This window comes from Cheilinus undulatus, linkage group 8 (assembly GCF_018320785.1).
Source record: "Cheilinus undulatus linkage group 8, ASM1832078v1, whole genome shotgun sequence".
Lineage (NCBI taxonomy): Eukaryota > Metazoa > Chordata > Actinopteri > Labriformes > Labridae > Cheilinus > Cheilinus undulatus.
The window spans coordinates 12506488-12534002 of NC_054872.1; the positions used below are offsets into that span (position 1 = coordinate 12506488).

Here is a 27515-nt window from a genome sequence, read left to right on the forward strand (position 1 = left end):
ATGCCCCACTTCTCAGAATTTGATACGGCTTTTAGATTCCCTTACATAGACTCTCATATTGACATTTCACTCTCAGTACAGCTCTGCTGTGGCATTTTATTCCTAACCCACAAGTGCTCATCTGACTACTTAAGAACTTAGATTAGAGTATGAAGTGTCTGTATTTGATTGATGGCCCTTTCGAAGGCAAGAACACTTTTATTTTTTATTTCTAGTGTCATTATGGATTTTAAGACAGCATTATGGATAGTGAGACAGCTTTATCCGGCTGTCTAAATATATTTACATTAAGATACATTTAAGATATATCCTCTGGACTTTTTTTAACCATTAATTTTCTTTCTTCCCTCCTGCTCTCTTTTGTGTTTGTCCTATCCAGTCGGTCACCTCCCCTCTCCAGTCTCTCCAGCAGAGGACATGGCTCATTCACTGGTCCCTGTTTGTCTTCTTCAATCATCCCAAAGGCAGAGACAATATCATTGAGCTGTTTTTGTATCAGCCACAGTAAGTAGCATTCACAGTATCACTGACAATATCATTTCACTTGAGTTTCTGGTTTTATCTCCTGCTTTTAGACCCAGAATATTGAAAACTGCTGGAAAATACCAGGAAATCAGAGTAATGACAAGGAAAGCAGCAAAGGAAATGTCAGCAGTTTGATCAGTCTTTTTTCTCGTAAGATGCCGCTGTCAGAACTGAAGCGCTGATGGTGGCTCGCTTCAGCTTCATACGTAGCTGTTTTGTGAGTTTAGCTTTAGCCACATGGCTATGTTATTTACGTAGCTTGTACAGATAATGGAGCTACACAAGCTACGTAGATAACATAGAATGTTTATAGAGGACAGGCCTGTTTTTTTTACTGTAAGAAGACTGTTTATTTGGCTTCATTAACCCTTTATGGCCTACCATAGAAGGCAAAAATAAAAATAAAATGAAATTGTTCTCAATTTGCAAAAAGACAGCATGTTTGTAAAAAAAATACATATTTACAGTCGTGCAATCAAATCTCATGTTAAAACAATAACAAGTGCAACTCATGACCTGCAAGAAAACAACGCAATAGATTCAAGGAGACAAACGTCATCAAACACATACACATACAAGTAAAGTAGGAAGTGCTGTGAAAGGCAGCGGTCCAGATTATGTTATAGCTTAGTGTTTTTGATGTGTGCGCTTTTTAATGTATTTCTGCAATAGAAGGAAAGATATTTCTGGAATGAGACAGTATTCTGGGACACACTGAATGTGTGATATTTTAGTGTTACAACTCTGGTTTTATATGCGAAAAGAATTATTGCTCTATCACATTTGGTTACAATTCTACCTGTGCTTAAAAATAGATATGCAAATGGGAGCGCTGGCGCTCCCACAAGTTTCAAAGGGTTTAACATTTAATTAGGTTTTGCAGGTCGGGTTTATAACTTTGAACTTTTGATATCCTAAACCTTGAAAGAAGTTGAATCCAAATAATTTGAAGTTTTAGCAGTGTCCGTTTTGACAAACGGCGTCTCACATGAAAGAGTGGCAGTCAAAGATGTATGGTCTACAGCCAGACCTCTCTTGAATCTTCTGTTATGCCTGTTCAGAGATCCTGGTGTCTTTCTAACTTCCTTAGAGCGTAATCGCTGTAAAATGATATGGAAATGATGCCTCAGTATCTTTAATTTGTTTTAGCAATAGGATGCCAGTCTTCGCTCTTATTTGAATGTCCATCACTGTGCGATGTCTCTCTCTGCTTATGGCATTTTTGCTTTGAAGCACAATTTTTTTCCTTCAAAACTTTGTTACCTTCAGTACTACTGAATGTAAAAGGAACAGATATTTTATCGTTTAAGGCATGTGTTATAGAAAAAGTATCAAAAATCTTGACAAGCTGAGTTCAAAGTGAGCATAAATAACTAGGGCCTGACTGATATGGACTTTCGGGGGCAGATGCCAATATTAGGGAATAAAAAAATTCTGATAATCGATATATTGGCCAATTTAATTATTACATAACTTTTTAAAAGATATTAATAAATAAAATAAATAACTGCCTCTGATCCCTTATAGTTCAAAGAATGTTCTCTACTGTAATTATTCATTGCGACCAAACCTGGGGGATATTTGCAACATATTTATTGAAGAATTTGGTAACAGTTCAGTCCGACCCACTATAATATGAACTTGATTTAGAGAAAAATCATTTGCTTTAATAACACATTTTTGGGTGGGTGAGCTTCTACATGAACCCTACTGGTATTTTAATGTGGTTTCAGAAGTGTGTTTTTTGTGTGGTCTGTTTACCCTCTAAAAGTAGAGCGAGGCCATGTGTATCGCAGATCAGAAACTTTATACTCTGTGTTAAAATTTGCACACCGCCTATTTTGATGTCTTAGCTCCCTCCCCCGTTCTGATTGCAAGCTCGTTTAGTTGTTCAGATGATTGAGCTTCACATACGCTATGACAGGCAACCACAACACAGCACACTCAAATGTCTGGTTCCCTGAACTTTACTCAGTTTTTAATTTTATTGTGGATGATTAAGGAGGCCTGCCCAATAATTACTCATGAAAAGCTCACCCAACCATCTGTGTGGACAAACTGAGGTAGTTTTGTGTGCTTTGCAGTTTCACAGTGTAGAAACCTCATGTTTTCCCCACTGAGGCTTGGCTCCCCTTTCTCATCTCTTGACCAGTACTTCCTTTGGCTGAAGTCGTTGACCAGTGGTTGGCCTTCAGCTCCACATTTGACCTCCCTTACCCCTGCAGTCAGCAGATGCTGGTCCAAAGACTTGTTTGTGTCTTATTGACAGACTGCATTGACATGAGGAGCAGTATTGCTATATAATTAAAGTCCATTTTGCACGGCTAGTTCAAGATGGGACTTCAATGTGCCACAATCAATGTACAGTCAAAGTTACAGTGATCGGACAAAGCTGTTCATTTGTAAAAGAGCTGAAATGGCGTCAGTGAAACACATGGGATGGGGCAGGATGGGAAAATGTCCAGTATGTGTGCATGGCCTGATCTCAGTCTCCAGGGCTTAACCCTCATAGACTCTAATGTTGTTAGGTGTGCAGTACGTTAGACTACACGGGCTTGATATTGATTTAAAAAACAGGTATGGGACACTATTGTGCTGCTTGGAAGCAAACTGTACACTTACAAAATAATTTTAAGAAAGCTGTCCTCATTTTTGTTTTGCATTTTAATGCAGTATTAATTAGGGCTGAACAGTTTGGAAAAATAATCTAGTTGTGATTTTTTGTTTCCCCCAGACATTGCGATTACAAGTTAACATGCAATTATTTTTGAAGTTCCGTATCCTATGTATTTCCTGACAAACATGAGCAATACATCATTCTACAGGTACATCTCAAAACATTAGACTGTCATGAAAAAGTTCAATATTTTTTGTCATTAATTTCATAAAGTGAAACCCATATATTATATGGACTCATTACGCATAGAGTGAAATATTTCAAGCCTTTATGTCATCATTTCTGATAATGAAAACCCAAAATTCAGCGTCTCAGAAAATTAGAATGTTGTGAAAAAGTTCAGTATTGGAAAGTCATGGTGTCACACCCTAATGAGCTAATGAACTCCAAACACCTGCAAATGTGTCCTGAGCCTTTAAATGGTCTCTACAGTCTGGCTCAGTAGGCTACACAATCATGGGGAAGACTGCAGACTTGACAGATGTCCAGAGGACAGTCATTGACACCCTCCACTAGGAGGGTAAGCTACAAAAGGTCGTTGCTAAAGAAGCTGGTTGTTCACAGAGTCCTGTATCCAAGCATATTCATAGAAAGTTGAGTGGAAGGAAAAAGTGTGGTAGGAAAAGGTGCACCAGCATAAGGGATAACCGCAGCCTTGAGAGGATTGTCAAGCAAAATCCATTCAAGAATTTGGGGGAGCTTCACAAGGTGTGGACTGAGGCTGGAGTCAGCGCATCAAGAGCCACTACGCACAGATGAATCCGAGACATGGGCTGCAAATGTGGCATTCCTTGTATCAAGCCACTCCTGAACCAGAGACAATGTCAGAAGCGTCTTACCTGGGCTGTGGAGGAAAAGAACTGAACTGTTGCTCAGTGGTCCAAAGTCCTCTTTTCAGATGGAAGTAAATTTTGTTTATCATTTGGATATCAAGGTCCCAAAGTCTGGAGGAAGAGTGGAGAGGCACAGAATCCACACTGCTTAGTCCAGTGTGAAGTTTCCACAGTCAGTGATGATTTGGGCTGCTATGGCCTCTGCTGGTGTTGGTCCACTGTGTTTTCTGAAGTCCACAGTCAGTGCAGCCATCTACCAGGAAATTTTAGAGAACTTCATGCTTCCTTCTGCTGACAAGCTTTATGGAGATGCTGATTTCATTTACCAGCAGGACTCGGCACCTGCCCACACTGCCAAAGGTACCAAAAGCTGGTTCAGTGACCATGGTGTTACTGTGCTTGATTGGCCAGAAAACTGGTCTGTCCTGAACCCAATAGAGAATCTATGAGGTATTGTCAAGAGGAAGATGAGAGACACCAGACCCAACAATGCAGATGACCTGACGGCCGCTATCAGAGCAACCTTGGCTTCCATTACACCTGAGCAGGGCCACAGGCTGATCGCCTCCATGCCATGCCGCATTGATGCAGAAATTCATGCAAAAGGAGGCCCAACCAAGTATAAGTAGACCCAAGTAAATCCATAATATTTGGCTCCAGCCACTGAACAGTTTTCTCTGCCATTGTTGCTCAGAGCAGCTGTGGTAAACATTAGCAACTTCGTGAAAAGTTTCAATATTGAAATATGTGTTGAAAGCAGCAGAATAAAATTCCATTGGCTAATTAAAGGAGGCAAAATGTTATATAATGTTGTGTTCAACGTCGGCTCAGTGAAATGACTACAAGTAAATATGGTAAATAAAGCATTTTTATGTGTTTGAAACAAAGTTTAGGGGAAAAAAAAAGAAAAAGTCTTTGCAGAAACTTACATCCAGTTGTTTGGAAAGAAAAGGATTTGCCTTCCCCAGCAATATTAAACAGATAAATATGTTCTCTTTAAACAGTTTTTAATCATTTTACTAAATAACAAAGTATTAATATTATCAAAAAGACTTGCATGGTTAGAAATTATCAGTCAGGGTATTAATATTAAAACAAGTGAATTATTCTATCTCTGCTGTGAAAGTACTCCACTACCGATTAAAGTCCTTTATGTAGTAGCATGTGGATTAATTTTGATAAATTAATCACACGGGTGAAAAATGCGATTAAAAAATGTATGCTGATAAATCACACACTGATGCCATCACACAACCATCTAAAGTAGCTTTGTAACTTCGATTGAAATGTAAAAGTTTATTGTGCTCTTAATTTTTGTGATTTTATGGATAAAATCCAGGTTCTACTGGTAAATACCATTCTAGATTGGCTAGTATTGGACCATCTGTCCTTGATTTCCACTTCAGTTGATGCCATTCAGAAGCTTGGCCTTTCTGATTGTTTAGTTTAATGCAACCTTTTTAAATGATCAACATATGGGATTAAATGGGACTAATTAATTACTAAGCCCATAGTTCTCTAGATTAGTTTATAATTGACTAACAGCACTATAATTTTTTAGGTCACTAAAGTCTTGTTAGTGTTCTAATATGACTGGTTTACATTTATATTCTTTTCTAAATTTTGTTTATTAAAAAAAATTAAAAGAAAAAGGTTATTGAATAAAATTTAAATATTTTCATTGACAAATTGGACTGAAATGTTTTTTACATTTTTGTGGACTAAACTTGTCTAAATCTCTTAAGGTAAAGAAAGATTTAAATGTTACTTTAACAAACATTTTAATCTAAGGTTAGGCTGAGACTCAATGGACAATAGCTGTGAAATTAAACACTGAAAATGTTCCATAAATGACTAAAAAGAATGATAAACCAGCCTGCTTTATGTTAACTAAACATTTTCACGTGCCTGATTTGATATTATCAATTTACAATTAAATGATTGAATACTGCTTCAACATGGCTTATGTTTATGTACATTTCCTAGGGGGCTGAATGATCACAATCTTCATGATGTCAATTTTGGCAGCACTAAATACTCCTGCATTCATCAGGAATGCACCTCCAAGTCTATGAATCTATGAGTTTGGAGTTATGGACAGTCCATGTCTGTGCATGTAATTAAAGCCCCCATTGTTTTGACAGTGCTGAAAATCAATGTGAATTAACATAATGGTACACTAATACTATTATACCCATTACAGTGTTCCGTGTGAAATTTAGATGGGACTTTATGGCTTTGCTGAAGACTGGCACTGGAATATGGATTGAAATATGACACAGTTGCAAACATGGCAAATACTAGGAAAGTAATATGTCACATGCTAGTTGTCTGTATGACTTATTTAGTTGTTCTAAATAATTTTCTTTCCTAGACATGCCATGAAGTGTCCCTCCCTGTGTTCTCCCACAGACCCCCCTGAACAGAGGAAATCTGAACTCATACTTGATTTCTTGGCTGCATGCCTCAGTAGCATCTTCAGTAAACCAGTGCGGCGATGCTTGCTGTTTCAAAACTCAAAAAGAGAGAAAGATAAATTCCCCTAAGTGGGGTTGAGTGAGTTCCCCCCAGATATGGTAAAGTGACTCATGCAAGTTTTCTTGCCACTGGAGCCCCCCTGGAGAGTGAGTAGGTGTAAGTTAATCAGGAACACAGCACGGAGCGCTGCGGTCTTCCACGGGAGTTGAACAACTACAAAGAGAAGGAGGGAGCGAGTGCTCCTAAAACCAGGTTGACGATGGCTTTGCCAAGCAGCCCACTGCTGTTTTTAGACTCAACATCACTACTACCACAGGTCTCCTGTCCCTTTAATTGTTTCAGCTAATTAAACTGAAGTCGGCTCTCTCTGAGCTCCATGTGTTCCTCTGTTCTTAACTCCAGCAGACCTTAAGGGGCCCACTCAACTTCCTCTTTTCTGTTTTAATTTGGTCAAGTTGGGGTTGAGTGGAGGGCGAAGTTCAAAGCTACTTAAAAACCAATAAGGAGTTTTGACGACAGGTAATGTCTATTGATTACCATCCTGATAGGACAAGTTGTCTACTGCCGGTATGTGTGGAGCTTACATGTTTTTCTTTATTGAGAACACTGTCTCCAGAGCTGGTGTGGGATTAGATCAGCCTGTAACAGCGTCCTGTCTCTTGTGTTCAGACCTGAGCCAGTTGACCTGTGGTTGAAACATCAGTCCCTGCTGGATTGGGTTTCAGCTACTGGGCAGGTCCTTGCTCACTGATCTATATCTTCGTGCCAGGGTTTCCTTTTCCTCCTCCCTCTCACGGGGCACTAATGAAAGAGACGGCTTAAGGCTGGGACCCATATCCAGAAGTGAGGGTCCTGTTAGGACATTTATCTGTTTCAGCTGCAAAGGCTCTTTCTGTGTCCTAAATGCCAGCAGCCCAACATGCAGCCAAAATGTTTTATTATGTGTCCCTGAAACAATCGTCTTTTCTTACATTGATCTGATTACTTTTATCCCCTCTTGTTCCAGATACCTCAATGCCATCCAGACAATGTGCCCGCACATTCTGCGTTACCTAACCACAGCGGTCATCACAAACAAGGATGTCCGTAAGCGCCGGCAGGTTCTGAAGGATTTGGTGAAGGTCATTCAGCAGGTACCAGATATTCTGTTCTCCCCCTTTTTTCAAAAGAATATGTATAAAATAAGTTACTGGACAGGTAATTGAACAGCTCTCTTAACACTCAGTTTTTCCTATTGTGTTGCACTGTGCCCATTCACTCCACAACAATAACAGTTACGAATGATGGCTGCAGCATGTACTCTGTGCTCTGTGGTCTCAGATCAGTTTTGGACTGTTTAGATCATGATTGGGCAGTGTTTGTCATGTGTTTCCACTAAAATCCTGTCATTTATTAGGATTTAAAGTAATTTTTGTTGAGGGTGGTTATTTTGACTACATAGTCACAATAATCAGCGAATAAACCAAAGTAGGATTTAATATTTAATGCATTCATGCTGAAAATCATCATTTTTAATAGACTCGATAAATAACTTGAACATTTCATATTTAAGTCTTTAACTCCATCTTTAAGTATCTGCATGCTCTATTGTTGTCATATTAATGTTAGTAAACATCGATAACATTAAGTTTCAGTGAATAATCATAGGGCATGTTCTGGCATTATGCCAGTTTTGTTATCATTAGATATTTTATGTTTATAATTAATTTTAGAATCCTTTTACTCATCATTAAGCCTTAATTTATTTGTCCCCATACATACGCCACTGACTTCCTTATGCTGATTTCGCAAATCAAATGCCCATTTTATTGCACAACGATTTTGGTGGGATAGCTTTTAGATTTTATGGCCCTAAACTATAGATGTTCCTAGGTGAATCATTTGACACCCAATCACCAGGGGTGAGGGGAAAAAAATCGATATAGCGTAGTATCACAATATGTTGTGAGACGATATATTGTATCGTATCCAAGGTTATTATAGTTAGCTAAAACTAACTAAATAACTAAAACAAAAATGTTAAAATGGTTTTAGTAGTGTTAATTTTGTTAAAAATATGACTAAAACTATTCGTCGACAGCCTTTTTTCCATGACAAAAACTAGACTAACAAAAATAGATCTGTGATGACTAAAACTCACAAAAACTAAGTTTAGTTTTCATCAAGATGACTAAAACTAGACTAAAATGTAATGTAGTTTTCGTGGAACATACAAAATCTGTGATATTTCTCCGTTGTGGGTATATCTGTCAAAAAAAGCTTTGCAGCCAGCTATTCTGCCTCTGAGCTGTGGAAAGCAGGGACCCCAGGTTTGGCAAAGTGCATGGAACACAATACCATGATTTGGTACCAGATATAGAAAGATAATAAATGCTTAGAATAAAAATAAAGACTAAAATATGAGAAATTTTTATGGACTAAAACTAGACTAAAATGTTTTGAGTTTTCATCAACTAAAACTAAAAAGGATAGAAATTACTAAAAAGTGACTTAAACTAAAATGTATTTCATTTAAACTCCAAAACTGAAACTAAGACTAAATTTAAAAATAGCTGCCAAAATTAACACTGAATTGTAGTTAACTGAAACTAAATAAAAACTAAGCTTTACCTATAAAACTAAAACTCACTACTAACTTACTAAAACTGTATTTTACGCAAAGAAAACTAACTGAAATGAAATAAAATTAGGGACAATATCTCCTTAGTTTTAGTCTTTAACCCTAGAATACTGACTGACATGAACACCTAAGCCTGGAGAGAGTAAAATCGCCTGATTTGATTGATGACAACTTCACACAACAGTGATTTTAGGTCTTGAGCTTTATACAAACATTAAAATCGAATAATTAAAAAAACTAAACAAAGTGAGGTGAACTTTTTGGTCTTGCCCTAGACAGGTATCCCACATTGCAGACAAAACTAGCATTAAAACGAATTAAAACTCGACTAAAACAAACAGCAGTAAAAACTAATTAAAACTAAACTGAAAATTTAAGGAAAAGGTGCATACGAAATAAGAAATAAAACTAATGAAAAATATAAAACTATTATGACCTTGATCGTATCTTCCGCCAAGTATCAATTTTTAAAAAATTAATTGCTGATATGAACTGAAGTCTATGATACGTAACATCAGTTGCTTTTTTGGCCACTTGGTGATGCTGTTGCGCTCTTTGTCCAGTGAGGACGGCAGAGGTGACGGTCATACAGCAGGAGAAAGTTAGCACAGCCAATGTGGCGGCACCAGGGACAGGACATTAGGAATGCAAGCAGAGAAAGAACAACATGGACATGACACATGGGGTTTGCACAGAGTGCCTCATGAAAATAAAATACTGCAGTAATACAATAAAACTGAAGGCAAGGCTAATGCTAATTCAGCTAAACAGTTGAAAAATGGTATAGAGGGCAACGTATCACAGTATAAGGTATTGCAATACTCAGTGTATTGCAAAATGTTTAAAATTGCAATAATATCTCATTGTTGCAGAAGTATCGTGATAATATTGTATCGTAGAGCCACGCTAGGGATAGTGTACTGAAATCTGGTACCAATATTTCTGTTTCAGAAATATCCCAGTTTTTGATCATCAAGATGAATCATTTTTGGTGTATTAATGGCTGAAGGAGGGAGGAATCGTTGATTTGCAATTGCCTTTAATGAGGGAGAGTGTGGCGCACTGAGCGGTGTATTAGCGAGATTATCTCTACAGAAATATATTTCTTAAACAATGCCGATAGACTGTGCAGGAACTTTAAGTGCTAACTCCTGTCCTTAAAAAGTTTTTGTCAGCCTGAGTTAAAAAATCATTTTTCAGGCATTTTGGGCGTTTTTTTGTATGAATGGCTCTACTTAAATAAAGTTACTATCTTAATATCTTAATGACTGATTTTAATCTTATGTTGTTTTCAGGAATCTTACACCTACAAAGATCCGATCACAGAGTTTGTGGAATGCCTATACGTAAACTTCGACTTCGACAGCGCCCAGAAGAAGCTCAGGGAGTGTGAGTCTGTAAGTAAACACTATCCATCCTTGATTGTTCCTGGTCTATCAGCCTCTCCCTGATGAACTCACTCGTCTATTTTCCACCCAGGAGCGAGAACATTCACACGCATTAAAGTTTGTCACTATTGAAATCATTCAGTGTTTTTTACCCTCTAGACTACCTTGGTTCAGTATGGACAAACTATTGGTAATCATATCTTTAAATGAAATACAGAGATCTTCATGGCCACTGTGAGAATCTGCTGTCAGATTTTAGTATGGTCTGTAATTGACTCATCAGTTTAAGCTTTATACTGTAAGCCAAAGTCTCCACAGAGGCATGCAGACATTTATTGTGAGATGGAATATTTGTTATTGCCTCACTAATTAGAGCATTTATTTCAATTTTGGTTTGTAATAGCTAAATGTAACAGTTGTCTTTGATGTGATGGTTGATTGTTCTTGTTTATAACCACAACATTTAGCATGGCTAAATGGATCAAAATATAAAGTTAAACAAAACGGTGTCAGATCTGTGCATGAACATGTAATTTCGCCATTATTAATAATTTCATTTTAAGCTGTATGAGATGTATTTCCAACACTGGTATCGGGATCAGAACAACTTCATTTATTACTCCAGAAACTAGGGATGCACGATATTATTGGCCTGATATCGATTTTGGCAGATATATTAAAATTTCTGCCAATATTTACATCCAGTAATTTGGCAGTGAATATCAGCATATATTGACTGTAAAAATTGGCCATATATACTAATAAAGTAGTGGAGTTTAAGGCTGGACTGACAGACCTTTGTAAGTTGAGATCTTTTTCTTTATTCATCCTCATTCTTTAAACTTTAAAGCATGTTTTAAGAAAAAAAAGTTTGATGTTTGGGAACCTTAGCCCTCATAAAAGAGGATGTACAGTAGACCATATTTTGCCATGGAACATTGTTTGAGATGTTTAAATCCAGTAAGATACAGCATTTGGTTATGATAGAAAGCATTTGTATGAAGTAATAATAAACCTGTTTTAGTAATGGTGAAAACTCTGCAGACGTTTTAGTGAGAGGCTGCCCAGACTCTTGGGACACTGTCCGTAGACGATAGAAAAAGTAGCAAGAGCAGGTGTCCTAGCTGGTGTTTTTCCATCTATTTATTTATTTTCATCTTTAAGTAAATTATTTTGGTATTCACTGTAATTTGTTTTCCCAGATGACTTGATGATTTAAACCTATAAAGAAATAAAGGGGAAATCTTGAGGTTATTTGGCTACTTTTTCATCCTTTGCCTCTCAACAGTAAACCTTCAAAATTAAAAACATCTGGCCTATTTAAATGGCTCTTTCCCTGGAGAAATGTTTATAAATCATGTCAGCAGCTTTCTGATGGCTCAGTTTTGTTTCTATCAATTTAGGCTAATAAAAGTAGTCTTCAGCTTCCTGAATCACTGTTTAACAAATGGGAAAGTTAAAAACCAAACCGTCTTTGGCAGATTTGCTTTTACTTCTTATTCCCTCCAAAAATCTGTGCACAGTTAGAAAAAATCCAAAGCACCTTCCAAGAGGAAAATGAGATTTTTCCTGTGCAAAGACCTCCAGGGGCCATCTCCAAATGATGACATGAACTATCAACAATATTATAGCTGTATCCCATTACAGCGAAGACATGACACAAGCCCTCCATCGCTGACCTTGTTAAACACTTGCACGCACTTTTTTAGGAGCTCTCTGGGTTGGTCTTGACCTTGCCTCACAGGGTTCTGTTTACAGAGACTCCTCTGTGGTTGAAACAGATGCTGGATCTCAACTACCTCTCAGGTCAGAGCCCAAGCTATTCCAGGTGCTTTTAGCACTGGCCTACCTGTCAGTCTTATCAGAGCATGTCCAGTAGGCACAAAAGCCCTCTATTGACCTGCTCCAGTTCACAAGCCGGTCTAACGAGGTGGGTGGTTCCAAAAATGTTTAACTGCACCTTTAATGCATTACCTGTGTTGGTCTGCAAACATTTTTCCAAAATGGTCTTGTTTGAAGTCAGTAATGCATTTTTGGGCCCTGCACAAAAATTTACACGCAAGCCTTTAAAAAGCACATTATTTCCGAGGTAAGGGGATGTTTCGCAGACTTTGGAGGGATTGAGGTAAATGGATACCCCATTGGGATGGGCTCTTGTCTTGATGAGCATTTGTACTGCATCAATTTTGAGCCACTGAGACGAGTGGCACCCATCTATTTACTGATTGCTATAATGGCAAGATATGGGTATTGTTTTCAGCTCTCCTGTCTTCAGATCACGCTACTCTGTTTTATAGTTGGGGCCAAGTGCTTTCAAATGGAGGGTTTAGTTTGGTTTAAATTGTCCTGTTCGTACTGTGCAAGTGTTTTGGTATCTTTCCCACTCCACCCAAATCTGGAATCACTGTCAGATGTTAGATGCTTGCATGTCAAAGAATGAAATGTATAGGCTTACCTATAGTCAGGCCTTTAGATTGCACATAAAAGAGCTCTCGAAGCCCCTCTCAGAATTTGTTTAAGCTTCGTGGTCTGAATCCCAGATGACAGTAATTAGGGCAGTTAGCTGTTCAAAGTTTATCAGCCTTAGATAAGCGTTGTCTTAGCTGAAATGTGCATTGCCTGATAGTGCCATGTAGTTGAGATTTATTCGAGCAGAACTCGGGCAGCGTTCTCAGCTTAAGAAAACAAAGTGCTGGTCATTCAAAGAGAACTTTTGAAGATGGAGGCTTGTGATGTGAAATAGCACTGAATGGAGAGCTGGAATGCAGCACGTACTGAGAAATGGGAGCATTTCACACAGTGGTACCTCTGGGGCCATAGCTGGGTCATGAACATTTACAGTAGATGAATTGGCCATATGCAGTAGTGTCAAAGACTCAAAGCAAGGCTGTATTTCTTAGTGTAACAAGCCACAGGTGATACTGTGCATGGACGGTTGAAAAGACTTTCTCTCATCTGTGAGTTTATTTGGACTGGCGACGCTACAATTGTTGGATGACTGTAGCTGAGAAAGTTGGCAAACCAGCAGGGTTGACATTGAAGCACCAGACCAGATGACTGGTGATAAGTCACAGACACTGTGGTCATCTCTGTGGCTGAATCTTTTCTTACTGTACTGTCTCATGTGGTGTTTACACGACTCTAAGATTTCTGGCTGATTTGAAGCACCTTGCAGGATCTGAATTACTTATACCTTACACAGTGACCTCTCATCTTTAAACTGAAGCCAAGACAAACCTTTCATTAATATACATTTGTAGCATGATCCTCCTTTACTCTAGCTATATCAAAACCCATGACTTTGACTTCATTTAGATGATTTTTTTTTGACAGTTTAAAAACTTGAAGATCTACACTGACAACTCCTCATACTAAATTTATTGATTCTAGTTGCTTTTAGTAATGTGAGAAAGTCCCAGAATTATTTTTGTACTCAACCAGTTTTCCTTGATACAACCTTCAATCTTGTTAGCATAAAGATTTCCATACTCAAGCAAGAATCATCAAATGAAAGACCTAGTGCGCAGTGTTCATCCTTATCTAAAAATGCATTCTATTTAATGGTGCTTGATATTATAGCTGGATGATAAGGCTTCTGTAAAGGACCCAGTCACTTTTCTCACTTTCTCAGCAAACCATTCTCTGCTATTTTTTTATACTTTCTTCTGGCTACTTCATTCCTGCTTGGATTTTATTTTTATAGAAAAATTGACTTATGGTTTGTTAAAAGTTATGACAGAGTGTTAAATACTACAAAAGAAATGGAAAAATGGTGAAGCTTTTCCCAACATGGGTTGTTTATTTGGATGGTTTTATAAAATGTATAGCTGATGAGATTGTCACAAAGCGGTTTACAGGAGCAGCAGCAGGAGAAATCACCACGTATGTCTGGAGAACTGAAGGAAAGCAGGTTGCGCTAGTAATAGTTGTATGTAAACAAACATTTATGTTAAATGTAAGGCGAGGGATTCATCATGAGGCCTGATGTGCCACGTCCTGGGGCTGGAGAGGCAGGAAAGGTCAGCCAGAGTCAAGCTGGACATGTCATATGCCTGAAGATCTCTAGCGGATTTTAGGCCCTTGGGACATCCAAAGCATGACCGGTGCTTGTGGAAACCCCTACTACCCTAGAGGATACCCTAGGCCGTGCTTGCCATATCATCCCTATAGTCACCCCAAAGGTGTAATCTTTGTTATTTTTTTAACAGATATTTTCCCCATGCCCCTGGTAAAATGTAAAGGCATTCAGAGCACGACTCGGGTTGTGTCAATTAGGGCTGAATGATTTGGAAAAATAATCTAATTGCGATATTTTTCCCTAGTACTGCAATTGGGATTTGATATTCGATTATTTCTTAAGTTCCTTATATTATGTTTTTTCGCAACAAACACAAGCAATAAATAATTCTATATTATCACCAACACAATATTGAATAAAACTAGAGCTGAACAATTTTGAAAAATATCTAATTGTAATGTGTGATTTTGACTTGTATTGCGAATTGATGTACTGAAGGGAGTTATAGTTTTTATGTCATTGTCATATTTAATAAGAAAAACTTTAAAAAAGTAAGATTTTATAGACTATTCTAAAAAATTGCCTGTGGATGATTGCATGATCTCTAATGCATAACATCTCAGCTGCAAAAAAAAGAGAAGTTTTAAAGTGCTATTTGACAAAAATTTCAGGTCAAGAAATATTGCATCTTCTGCGATTTGAAAATTGCAGCAGGCCATATTGCGATTTAATCGAATTTTCAATTAATTGTCCAGCCCTAGTGTCAGTCCTCTTTCCTGCCCAGTGGTTTCCACAGGGGACTTACTTGTCTCATCTACGCCTTGATTTATCCTTAATTTTTTGGCCCAAGCATGCCTAAAGGTTCTGCACAGTACCGTATAACCTAACATAATTAAAAGAAGGTAATGTTCTCTTGGGGATGCACAATATTATTGGCAAGATATAGAAATTCTGACGATACTTACAAGCAACATATTGTCTGAAGATATTGGCCTACATTGGTTGTAAATATCAATCATTTGCACAACTAAGTTTATGGAGGTTTAGGCAGGACCAACACATCTGCGATAGCTGAGGTCTTTCTTTGTTCATCCGTATTCCTTAAACTGAAGTTTGTTTTAAAGACTTAGTCTAAAGTTTTAGTTTTTAGTTTTTGGTTTTAGGTCTAAACTACATCTATGAATGAATTTGTAAATATCAGTGTATTGGATATTGACAAAGAAAATCAAATATCATGCATCCCTAGAGATTCTTAAATACACTAGTTGACAACATAGTTGTCAAAAAACTGAAAAAACTGAATAAATTGTACAGGCTGTATACAAATGAACCTTGTTAAACCAGTGGATTGGCCAGATTCCATGTCTGTCATCAGGCAGGTCCATCTTGCAGGAGTTTTAGCCGATATGCTCGTCCCCTTCAGAGAATGGGTAAACAATGGTGACTGGTGAGATAAGTGTGGTTGAAGCTAAAGTAGCAGTTTTATCACAGCTGGACAACCTTTCTTTTTTAAAGGAAGCGCAAAGAACCACACTAAAAGCTTTTCTCAATGGAAACCATGTTTTTACTCTTCTCCTGGCCGTCTTCAGCAATATTTTGATTTACCAACTGGCTCCTCTGATGGGGAACAATGATAACAGCTGCCTGTTGAGCTTGTGGTCTGTAATGTATTCTGTATGATGCTTACTTACTTCTGGCCCATACTGAATGTGATGGACAGAGCCTTCATCCAATCACTCTCAAAGTCCTTTTTTGAAGGATTTTGCCTATCCAAACACCGTCTATGAACTGTCGCACACATGAATGTGAATAACTCTCATGTTGTGGACTTGTAAAATAATCTGTCTGGTGTGTCTGGTTAATTTCAGATAAATGTTCAATAAAACATATTTTCTCTTGTCTCTTAGGTTCTTGTGAATGACTTCTTCTTGGTTGCTTGCCTTGAGGACTTCATTGAGAATGCCCGTCTCTTCATCTTTGAGACCTTCTGCAGGATCCACCAGTGCATCAGCATCAAGTAAGTCATCAGTGTAGTCAAACATGACACTAGCAGTTATTATGTCTGGGGATTTTACTGTTATTTTTGAGCCCTGATAATGTTGCATAGCAGAATCTTTGCCAGACATCTTTAAAGACTAACAGGAAGTCTTTTCTGCTGTCAGAATACTTTGAAAGCGGTCTGTTAACAGGAAGTAAGAACCTGGCCTTAGTGATAAGTGGAATTCTCCTCACAGATAAGTGTTTATTGCCCCCTCTACACACAGCAACACCGACCCCAAACATCTCAAGGATTAAGTATTGTGAGTTTTAACTACTTCCAGGTCTCCACAGGTTACTCTGCTCACTAAGCTTTTAAGACCACCTGTCCAAGGCCAATTTGTGGATAGTTTTCTCCCAGGAAGAGGTCAGGGTTTAGACATCCTGAGACGTTCCCGGCTGCTCTTGCTTGCAGGAACCTTTCAGGGCCTTTTCTTTGAGTAAAAGGAGGTCAGAGGGTTTTGTGTCTTTATTGACTTGTAATTTAAAATAAAATTGTCTTTGGATGCTTCCCCAAAACCAAGAAATTTAGTCAAAGCTAATTATAGTGGAGAGAAGAAAAACAGATATCATAATTGTCGGTAATTAAGAGAGATTATAGGATTTGGCTGCCTTTGTGTATCAGTTTTAGAGTGACTAAGATAAAGAGAGAGTGTTCGCTGAAATCATCCATTAATCATTGTTGTTGTCACTGTAGATTTGTGCTTGCTGCTGTATCTAATCACTGATATGAGGTAATGCAGAAGATTTCCTTTGGTTATCCTGTTCCTAAATAATTTACAGTACAGATTTCCTACTACTTCAAGGAAGCCATATTCAAAGTATATTGCCCATGAAGCACAAAGTGATGGCTGAACATTTGAGGGAAGGTCTGCATTTCCAATATTCAATGCTCTACAGAAAGGGGGAATGAATTACTTCTGTTGACACGAAAATGATTGCATTGACTGTTCTATACAGCCGTGGAGGTCTGTAGTCAAGGTTGAACTGTGGAACATGATCAGGCCCTGTCGAAATCTCCAGTTGCAGATTGTCTGGAATTGATTAGGAGTCCTGGTTCTTTTTGGCAGACTTACTGCAATTGGATCCATTTACTTGTTAAAGACCACAAAGGTTAGTGGTCACACAGAAAGAGGAAGTCAAATGGTGATTTTTCTACTTTTCACCTTTTTTCTCCATCTCGGGCCCTCGGTAAGTTGAGGTCTCGGAGGCAGAAACAGCATATCAGAGCAGTTTCAGGGATTTCCGTGTTTATTTTCGTTTGTGTTATGACGAATGACAGAACATGTCTATTTTTGAAAGACACCCAAATTCCAAGTCATTAGTCGTCTACCCAGAAGCCCTCTGCACCCAAGCGTGGACCCAAATGAATTTGATGGCTGTTTTTAATGAGGACATTTTTACAGCTGTTGGCCATGATGGTTTCACAGATATTTAACTTGCCGTTTGCCCACAGCTTAGGACACAAAAGTAGACCAGAAGTTGGCGTAATTTAGTTGTTTTATGCAATAAAGGCTTATGTAAAACTTACTGTAGGCAGTGAAAATGGGACTCAGCCTGCTTTCGTAATTGCATACACATCTTTTTGTCTAGACTTCTCAGTATCCTGAGTGTGTTTCCAATTTAGCGTTGTTTTGCCTCTTTGATTCAAAGCGTTTATTTTCTTCGTCCTTCAATGAACATCTCAGCAGTGGGACCCTTCTGTGACCTCAAACGCACACTTGTCCTTTGACATTTGGAGTAAATGCTTCAGACGCACGATCATTTGGGCCGTTTTTTCCCCTCATCACGAGAGAGTATTTGTACACAACAGCTCCCTGGTAGTTGGAAAGAGTGTCTTGTGTATTTGGATGTAACACTAAGGATCTTTCCACCTCACAATTGAGTCATTAAAAATACCACACGATCATTTCGGTTTTCCCGAAAATCAATTTTACCCAAGCTGAAAGCGAAGTTACTCCAAATGGCTTCAAGTCCCAAATGCTATCATATGTTAGTGTTTAACAATGCATTCATTTCAGAGCAGTCATGTTAAGAAAGGGGTCTATTTTTGAGAAGGAAGCCCCTAAATTCTCCTCTAACAGATTTAGACCTCAGTGCGTGACCCTTCTCTTCAAGTGTGAGGTTGGTATTGTGACCCAAAGGAATCCCCTAGCCTGAAGTCGAAAGCTCAGGAGCCAGAGTGAGGAAAGGGTCGAAATGAAAGTGATCCCCTCTCCCCAAAGGAACAGGATCATGGTTGTGTAAAATAAAACCAGCCATGGAGGCTGTCTACTTGGCTTTAGGGCCAAAGGATGTCAATAGCATAGGTTGTTCGAGTCAGACCCATTCCCTGCTTCCCCCTCATGTCTCCCTCCTTTTCCTTTTATTTTTTTTTTTCCCTTCCTCTTTTTTTTTTTCTTAGAGGTTTAAGTAGGGTTAGCTGCTGTACACCTCTCCGAGAGACAATGAGGTAAAGCAAAGTAAACCCTCCTCTGATTTACAAATGTCCTTCCTGGGAGAAAAACATTGCCAGATTTTGTATTATAAATTAGATTAGAGGATTTGGCATGTACAGGCCAAGGCCCTGGGCCTTTTGGGGCGCTCTGTGTTCCTGTGCTCTTGTGTTTTGCAGCACAGATCACGTTTAGAGAGGTTAGGGGTTAGCGTAACTCCCCGGCAAGGAAACCAGATCATGTTTGTTTTGATCATCATATCTGACCTGGACTTGACTGGCATGTGCCCCCACTTTACTAAATTGCCAAACAAAACACCCAGTACGCCTGTGCAACAGTCACTTAATCACATGGCTAATAAAGGGAACCAAAGACAAAATTGATTCAAATTTGCTTTAGATTTCTTTATTCTTGGGTAAATACAGGAAGATGTTTTTACATGTCACTGAGTCTAATGGAGATGTGCTTTTAACAGATGTTGACTGGTGTTTTTGTAGTTCACACTTGGATGGCATGATTTAGAGGTGGATGCATTGCTTTAAAGAGATTTAGGCAATATTCATACTGCAGTTTAAAGTGAATCAAATCTGATTTTCTTTCCTCGCTCATACAGTGATGTGAAAAAGCTCTGACTTCTAGATTTCTTATTTTTTTGTATATTTGTCGTGCTTGTTAACTCATGGAGTAACTGTGATTCACCGAATTTTTTGGAAAGCTACGCTCAATTTCACTGGCCACACCCAGGCCTGGTTACTGCCAGACCTGCTGAATTGAGAAATCACTTAAATTAAACCTTATTGCAAAGTAAAGTAGGCTAAAAGATTTTAAAAAGCAACACAACATGGTGCCATCTAAAGAAATTCAAGAACAGATGAGAACAGGCAGCTTACAAAGCCATTTCAAAGGCCTTGGTACTCAAGTTAACCCATCGAGACATTATCCACAAATGGGGAAAGCTTGGAACAGTGGTGAACCTTCCAAGGAGTGGTGGGCCTACCAATATTATGCCAAGAGCTCATCAACCACTCATCTAGGAGGTTACAAAAGAGCAAAGAACAACATGTAAAGACCTGCAGGCCTCACTTGACTCAGTTAAGGTCAGTGTTCATGATTCATCATTTAGAAAGAGACTGGGCAGAAATGGCAATCATGAGAGAGTTTCAAGGCCAAAACCACTGCTGACCTAGAAGAAGAAAAAGGATTGTCTCACATTTGACAAAAAAAACATCTGGATGATCTCCAAGACTTTTGGTGGCTACTCTGTTGACAGGCAAGACAAAAGTTGAACTTTTTGTAACATTTGTGTCCCGTTACATCAGGCATTTCATAAAAAGAACATCATACCAACAGTTACACGTGGTGGTAGTGTGATGTTCAGGGGCTGCTTTGTTTCTTCAGGACCTGGACGCCTTGCTGTAATTGAGGAAACCATGAATTCTGCTCTACACCAGAAAGTCCTGAAGGACAGTGTCCAGCCATCAGTTCATTACCTCAAGTCCAAGCGCACTTGGTTTGTGCGGCAAGACAATGATCTGAAACCCACCAGCAAGTCAGAATGGCTTTAAACAATTGAAGGTTTTGGAGTAGCCTAGTCAAAGTCTGGACTTAAATCTGATTGAGATGTTGTGGTATGATCTTAAAAGGCTGTTCATGCAGGTAAATCCTCCAGTGTGGCTGAATGAAAACAATTCTGAAAAGAAGAGTGGGCCAATATTCCTCCACAGTGATGTGAAAGTATCATAGCCAGTTTTTACAATTGCTTGCTTGCAGTTGTTGCTACCAAGACTGGTAAAACCAGGGACTATTACTTTTCACATAGGGCCAGATAGGTTTGGATAGTTTTTTTTCATCTGGCTGCGACAAGAGGAAAAAATATGAACTCGGGAAGGGGCAAATGGGTTTTTAACAGCATGGTATGTGGTACTACATTAGATACATATCAGATCTGTTTAAATTTGACTGCAGTGTGAACAGCCAGATCACACTGAATCTGACTTTGACGTCTTTCTGGAGCGATACAAATCCTAGTTCTGCACCATCAGGCAACTGTATCAGCAGAAGTGGGAGTGAGTTGCACTCGGTGAAAGCAAACATGGAAGTCAGCAGTGATGAAGGGACAGTGAGGTGTTGGGCCACATAAGGATTTATGGTAGCCCTTCTGTACAAGCAAAGCTTGGGATAATCGGTCATAATCGACCTGTTCTCAGAAGAATTTTGGAAGAAATGGCTGAACATGATCACAGAAGAAATGAAGCCAAAGAAAGGGGAAACGTCTGAAAACTACGTTTAAAGAGGCTTAAGTCTCCAATCAATTTTGCAGTCATAATATTCATGTGTCCATTTTACAACTAGTTAGACTGTTTTTTGGGGATAAGCTCAGCTGTAAACCATTATAACTGCTGGATAGCTCTGTGGCCGCAGCTGATGAGGAGCCTCAAACTTAAAGTTGCCATGTTAACATCCGGTAAACACTGTGTGATGCATGATGACATTGTTGTTCAACTGAGTTAGTTAGAACTGTGATCTGTTTACATGGCAGTCTGCATGCAGACTATGTCAAAAATGTAAATGTGAACAGCCAACCAAAAAAAAAAAAAAAAAAAAATCAGATCAGAGCTATAAATCAGGACTGAGGATTAAGGTCTGCAGTGTGAACGTAGCCTTCCTGCTGCTCACTAAAATCCTAGATGTTAATAGCATCAGTGTGTGATTGCTGACATGTGTTATCCATCACAGTTTTGACTTGCGTCATTACACAGCTGACAATTTTCCAAACTTGTTAGATTCCCAATTATAATCCATAGGAGCAATTGAATTGTCAGGCATCATTTTCTACATGATCTGATGACCTGAAATGTCCAGAAAAGTGGCTTTAGAAGTTTATTAGTCTGACTGACAGGTTGATCTGAGTCTTTATATCCTCTCTTCCTCTGAGCTGCAGAGTCACTCATGATTTGACTCCCAACTGGTGCTTTTCAGTCTCATTATTCACCACCTCCATCACTTCACTGTGGTGAAAGTGTTGAGAGATATGCACTGTCACTTGGAGACCAAACACTATTTTGCTCATTATGCTGAGGTAATGTTGTGTTTGTTGTTTATGCTTTTAATTCCCAATCCAGACACTGACATCATTCCGCTTCCCTTCTTTATGTGGCTTTGCCACCATTTGACCGACATTCATGGGTTAGAAAGTGGTAGTCTTTTTTTCTTCTTGAGGTAAGACAGACATTATCACTAATCCAAAATAAGATTACGTTACACCAAAAGAATTTCTTAAAGAATCAAACGTTTATAGTGATAGAAAGTATGATGGGATGTGAGAGGCTGTGGCGTGAGAAATGTGGTGGTCTGGGCAGATTTTAGCTTACTCAAGGAATGAGTCTAAAAGAATGTGATTAATGGAGCAGGAAGTGATAATTAGTAGAGTAAATTGTTTTTATATAGGACCTATAACCCCTGTTATTTTCTACAAACACAATATATAATGACTAATGTGCACGTACAGTATTTCATTATGGATGTGTTTTTTTAAGGGTTTTAGGTGGTGGCGGTTTGGGGGTGGGGGTCCATTTCTTACTTAGATTGGAGGGAAGGTTGCTGTAGTAATTGTGGGCAGTGCTCAGAGGGGTTGAGGATATTTATTGGGGCCCTTATATGAAATGTGGTAGGCGTGGAGGGAGGCGGGGGTCAGACAGAAGGAAGGGGAGCAGGAAACGCTGGGGGAAGGGGGTCTAGATGGGGATATCTCGGGGGGTCTAGTTATTTTGAAAGCCACAAGGGAAGCCAGCTGCACTGGGGAAAGCTTTGGATCAAAGAATACCAGCCACCCTCGTGTGCCCCCTCCCTCTGCTGTGACACATCCACGTCTTGCTGTATCAAAGGGTAACCTGGCTTTCATTTGAGGGACTGTCACCATGTCATGAGGCTCTTTAGCAGCCAGGTGGAGAGAAGGTGTCCTGCACAGAAGTACAAAAGATATAAAACTGTATTAAGTACAGGGGCTCACAGCACGGAAGAGTGTATACGTCTAATTGAGTTATTCATACAAGTCTGTAAATCAAGCTTCCTCTTGTGGGGGACCAGTAGACATGTTTTTAATAAGATGGGCTCATTGTTTTTCAACTATTACCTGAGCATTTGCAACACAACACATGTTGGACCATGTTGTCCAGTGTTAACTTAGAGATATTTGACACCTTTTTATATGTATTGATGCAAAAACACATTTTAAGAAGCAGCCCAGATTTAGTCAGATTATTTTAAAAAGCTTACCTGGAACCATCTGAGTACAGAGACTGATCTTTTTAGATTGGCCATGTGTCTGATTTTAAAGAAAACTTTGGCAGTACTAACACTCGACTAGTAATTTATGGATTATTTTGAGTAAGAAATTAGTTAAATAGTTTTCAGTTTCACAGTTAAAAATTTCTAAGAAAGGTCAGGCAGACTTGCATTTCCATCTGTTGACAAGCGCTATGGTAATGCTGTTCATTTGCCAGCAGGCCAAAACTTCTAGGAACTTGTTAGCTGACCTCAAAATTACTGTGAGTGGCCTGACCTGAACTCCGTAGAGTAGCAGTCTTAAACTCAAATTGGCTTGGGGCTACCTTTGGTCCTGCAGTCCTGGATGAGGGCCACTTCAGCTTTCAAGTTTCCGATATTTATATTCATATTCATATTCATTAGATATTCATATTCATATTTTTGTAATGCTTAAACAAAATATGCAAACAGCAGGTTGAAAACATTTCTATGAATACTTGCTCTTAATTCATCATTCAGATCTTTTTGCTGCTTAATTTAGTCTTGATATAACTCCATGCATTCACTTTATCCTGTTGGCCCCGCCCAAATGAAACCCAGCATGTTTTCACATGTTTGCATCAACCGTATTCTAACATATCTAGTGTATGAAGACAAAAACTTTGGATTTCACTTTACAGGGACTTTGTCTCAGTTCAGCAAAAAGAAAAAGCAACTCTCTAGACAGTCAAAAGTCATTTGCACAATGTGTTATCAAACAGTTTAAATTTCACCTGATTTTCAGCTAAAGAGAGACATACAATATGGGGAGAGAGTTGGGGGGTGCACCAAACCGTGAAGAATCTGGGAATGGATCCAGTGACTAGTACCTTAAAGACTACAGTGTCTGTAAATGGGTGCCTGCCATACCCACGGAGCCAAACCAGCAGTTCTATAAGAATTACAATTTCTAAACATTTGCCAGCCCTAAAAATGAAAAAAAAAAAAAAAACAGTATTGCTTGACTGATTGGTGTTTTTATTGCATAACCACACCATTGAAACCAAATTGATCCACATTGCTCTGTTACTAACTACAAACTGGTCATAGGCCACTCATTTAACTTACTCACCAAGTTAGTAGTTTTATGTGCAGCATCCTTTTCACTTTGTATAAACAATTTTGCTCAAATTTCAGGCCTGCCTTAGCTATGTAGCTCTCTTTTCCTCTGCTCTGCTTGGCACGTCTCATACTGGTCTCTTGGTCTAGTCCAGTAACAGTCCAGTAGAGCCTGTCTTTAAAACTCCACAAAAAACACAGCCATGCTCATGGTTTCTGGAATCTGTCTGTGATCTTCTTCCACTTTCCTTTTCAGTTTGGAAACAGACATCTAATTAGTGAGCGATCAAACACTAACACAGCCGGGCATCTGCACTCAGTAACTCGAAGCTGCCAGACATGCCCAGGCATGTCGTGTTTCATGTTCCATGTAGTTTCATTACATACATGGAGATCACACCAGTGAAGGAGATAAACATCGTCATCATCCCCTCCCTGAATATTTCCTGCTGCATTCTCTTGCATCCACACATGCAGCTTCACTGAAAATTCAATGAAGTTTTAGGAGTTTGGGCATATGTGGAAAGGATTGGTTTATTGTGTTGGCATGACAGCCTTTGTTGAATTAATAATTGTACAGGGCCCGAGCATATTTTAATACAAGTCTAATTAAATGGCAAAGATGCTGTCTTTGCTTTCAGGACAATGTGCCCAGCCCTTAGACCAACCTGTCTACCCTTTTCAAAGCTGTATACTCATGTTACAGTCTCTTGTCTGTGTCCTTAACAGCATGCTGGCAGACAAACTGAACATGTCCCCTGAAGAAGCTGAGAGATGGATTGTGGACCTCATCCGCAACGCCAGGCTGGATGCAAAGATTGACTCCAAACTGGTGAGACCTTCTGTTTTTTTTCTTGGAAAATTGATTTAGAGCTTTTTGACAGCCAGCTTTCATAAACTGTGGATGATGTTAATAATCATAAAGATCCTCCTGTAAGATAAAGAGGCATTATTTATGTTACTTTTTTAAATAGAGGGTACACTCTTGGGACACGTAACGAAAATAGTTCACTGTTGTTTGGTCCCCTCCCGAGGCTCCATGTTGAACCTGCGTGCTTTGGCATAGACATCATGACAGCTCTCTGTAATCAGTAAATCACAGCCCAGTCCTCCAGAATGACATAGAATTATAGAGAAATTCTTACAGAAGATGTGAACAGGACCTGAGCAGCCTCTGATTGGTGTTTGTAGGGTAACATTTCTGCAGAATGGTGTCTAAAAGACCAAATTTGATTGGCTTCTTGATTATTATTGTAAACGTTTCGTTCATTGTTGTCCACATTTCCAGGGCCATGTGGTCATGGGAAACAACGCTGTATCACCTTACCAGCAGGTGATTGAGAAGACCAAGAGCCTCTCGTTCCGCAGCCAAATGTTGGCAATGAACATTGAGAAAAAGCAGGCCCACAGCAACAAGAACGAGGTGAGAAACGCACATACTGTACATACGGAATACACACGAACCAGCACCCACAGCATCCGCTGAAGGAAACCTTCCCTCCCTTAAACGATCGGATTGCTAGAAGGTCAACACGAACACGAGGCAGTTCAAAGCATTTCAAATGATCAGCTCAGAGCAACAAGGAGAAAGAATGTTGATGAACAACCATCAACAAAAGCGCTCTTTACACGAAATAAGCCAGTAAGAGCAAGTTTAACAGAGCTAACGCTTTCATCCCTCCATTGCTCTTCAAAGGCCTAATGACAAGGTAGATCCCAAACAACCATAAAACGATGCCTGAGCTCTGTGACTCAGCTCAGCAGCGTAAATAAGGTGGACCCTCACACTGGCTTTTTGGGTGAACATTACTCAAAGCCTGGAGTTCCCTGCACTTAGGACCTGCTGCAGCTGTCTGGCTCAGGGTCCAGTCATCCCATTTAAGTGTTTTTGATGTTGACCTTGTGCATTTTAGTGGTATGTAGACCCTTCAAGCACCACAGCTACACAGAATGTCATAATCACGCACATCCTCTGAACTGGAGCTCCTTGAAGACACGCACATGTGTCAGAGCAGATTGATGGGTCTGTTCGCTCAGCGGACACCTGACAGCGCCGAGGTCATGAGTTACAACCGACATGTTAAATGTTCACTTTTTAACCGTGCAGCTCTGGAGTGGCCATCTTTTGATGTGCTCAATTACTCTCCTCCCTTTTGTTTGAATATCTGCAGCGGCAGTGCAGCCCTGTAAAAAAGCAAAGGCCCCCCTCATTAAGGACTTTTGTAATTAGACAAAAGAGGCTGCAAACAACTCACAGAGCACCATTACATCCTGCTGTCCTCAAGGCTACAAATCACTTACATATAGAGCACATTTACTGCCTACCATCTGGGCTGACTGCTTTGAGTCCCTGTCAACTCTCACAGCCACCCAGAGCTCACCAACAGAACACACGCAGCTACAAGGAAAACGACAACACTTAACTGCTTACACATGTACATTGCTTTTCCCACAATCAGCATCAAAATTTACTTCTCATCAGTCTTGGTGATCTTGAAAATGGTCTTAATTTTACATTTCCTTCTCTTCCAGACACCAAACTGGGCAGGTCAGGACGCTGGATTTTAGCGACACAACGATGGAGCAGACTTACTCATTGTATGACATCGTTTTTCCACACTTGTCTCTGAACGAGCACAGTGCTGCTTTGCACTTGGTTCAAGTCATCACCAATTCAATAAAAGTGACCAACAAAACCATTTTCACCCATGATTGCCTTATTTCTGGACATTACAAACAGTGGTTGAGGTTTGAGTGGTCAGACTTTTTTCTATCAGTAATACTTGATGAAGTTTTAATGTGCACATTGAGTCACCGAGTGGGACAGTTAAGACTGCTGCGTGTGATGCGGCTCATGTGTGCGCTGTAATGATGAATGGCTGTTTAGTCTGTCGGTTTTATGGTGTTTTAGTGGTTCGCTTCACCGTGGCAGACGTCTCGCTGAGTGGGCCGTGAGCAGGAGGGGGCGAACAGAGGTGATGTACAGTTACCAGTGGTCACACTCTCTGCCAGTCATCCTGCCCATCTGAGGACATGAGGGAGCCATAAAGAACCATTAGCCAGACGGACACAATCTTTTTAATGTCCCACCCCACCCCCGCTCCTCTCTGGCTTCGACCTTCTCATAACTCAGTCGTCTG

At 39.4% G+C, this 27515-nt stretch overlaps 1 protein-coding gene across 1 annotated transcript in view; it reads left to right on the forward strand.

Annotated features, from left to right (window-relative positions):
• The window catches only part of eif3ea (eukaryotic translation initiation factor 3, subunit E, a), a 47711-nt gene extending 20637 nt beyond the window's left edge, over positions 1–27074 (forward strand). The window contains exons 7-13 of the mRNA XM_041792411.1: positions 380–504; positions 7520–7646; positions 10429–10530; positions 16447–16556; positions 25105–25207; positions 25664–25798; positions 26908–27074. Coding sequence (XP_041648345.1) covers positions 380–504; positions 7520–7646; positions 10429–10530; positions 16447–16556; positions 25105–25207; positions 25664–25798; positions 26908–26943 — 738 coding nt within the window. The 3' untranslated portion in view covers positions 26944–27074. The remainder of the gene's footprint in view (positions 1–379; positions 505–7519; positions 7647–10428; positions 10531–16446; positions 16557–25104; positions 25208–25663; positions 25799–26907) is intronic.
• The last annotated feature ends 441 nt before the right edge of the window (positions 27075–27515 follow it).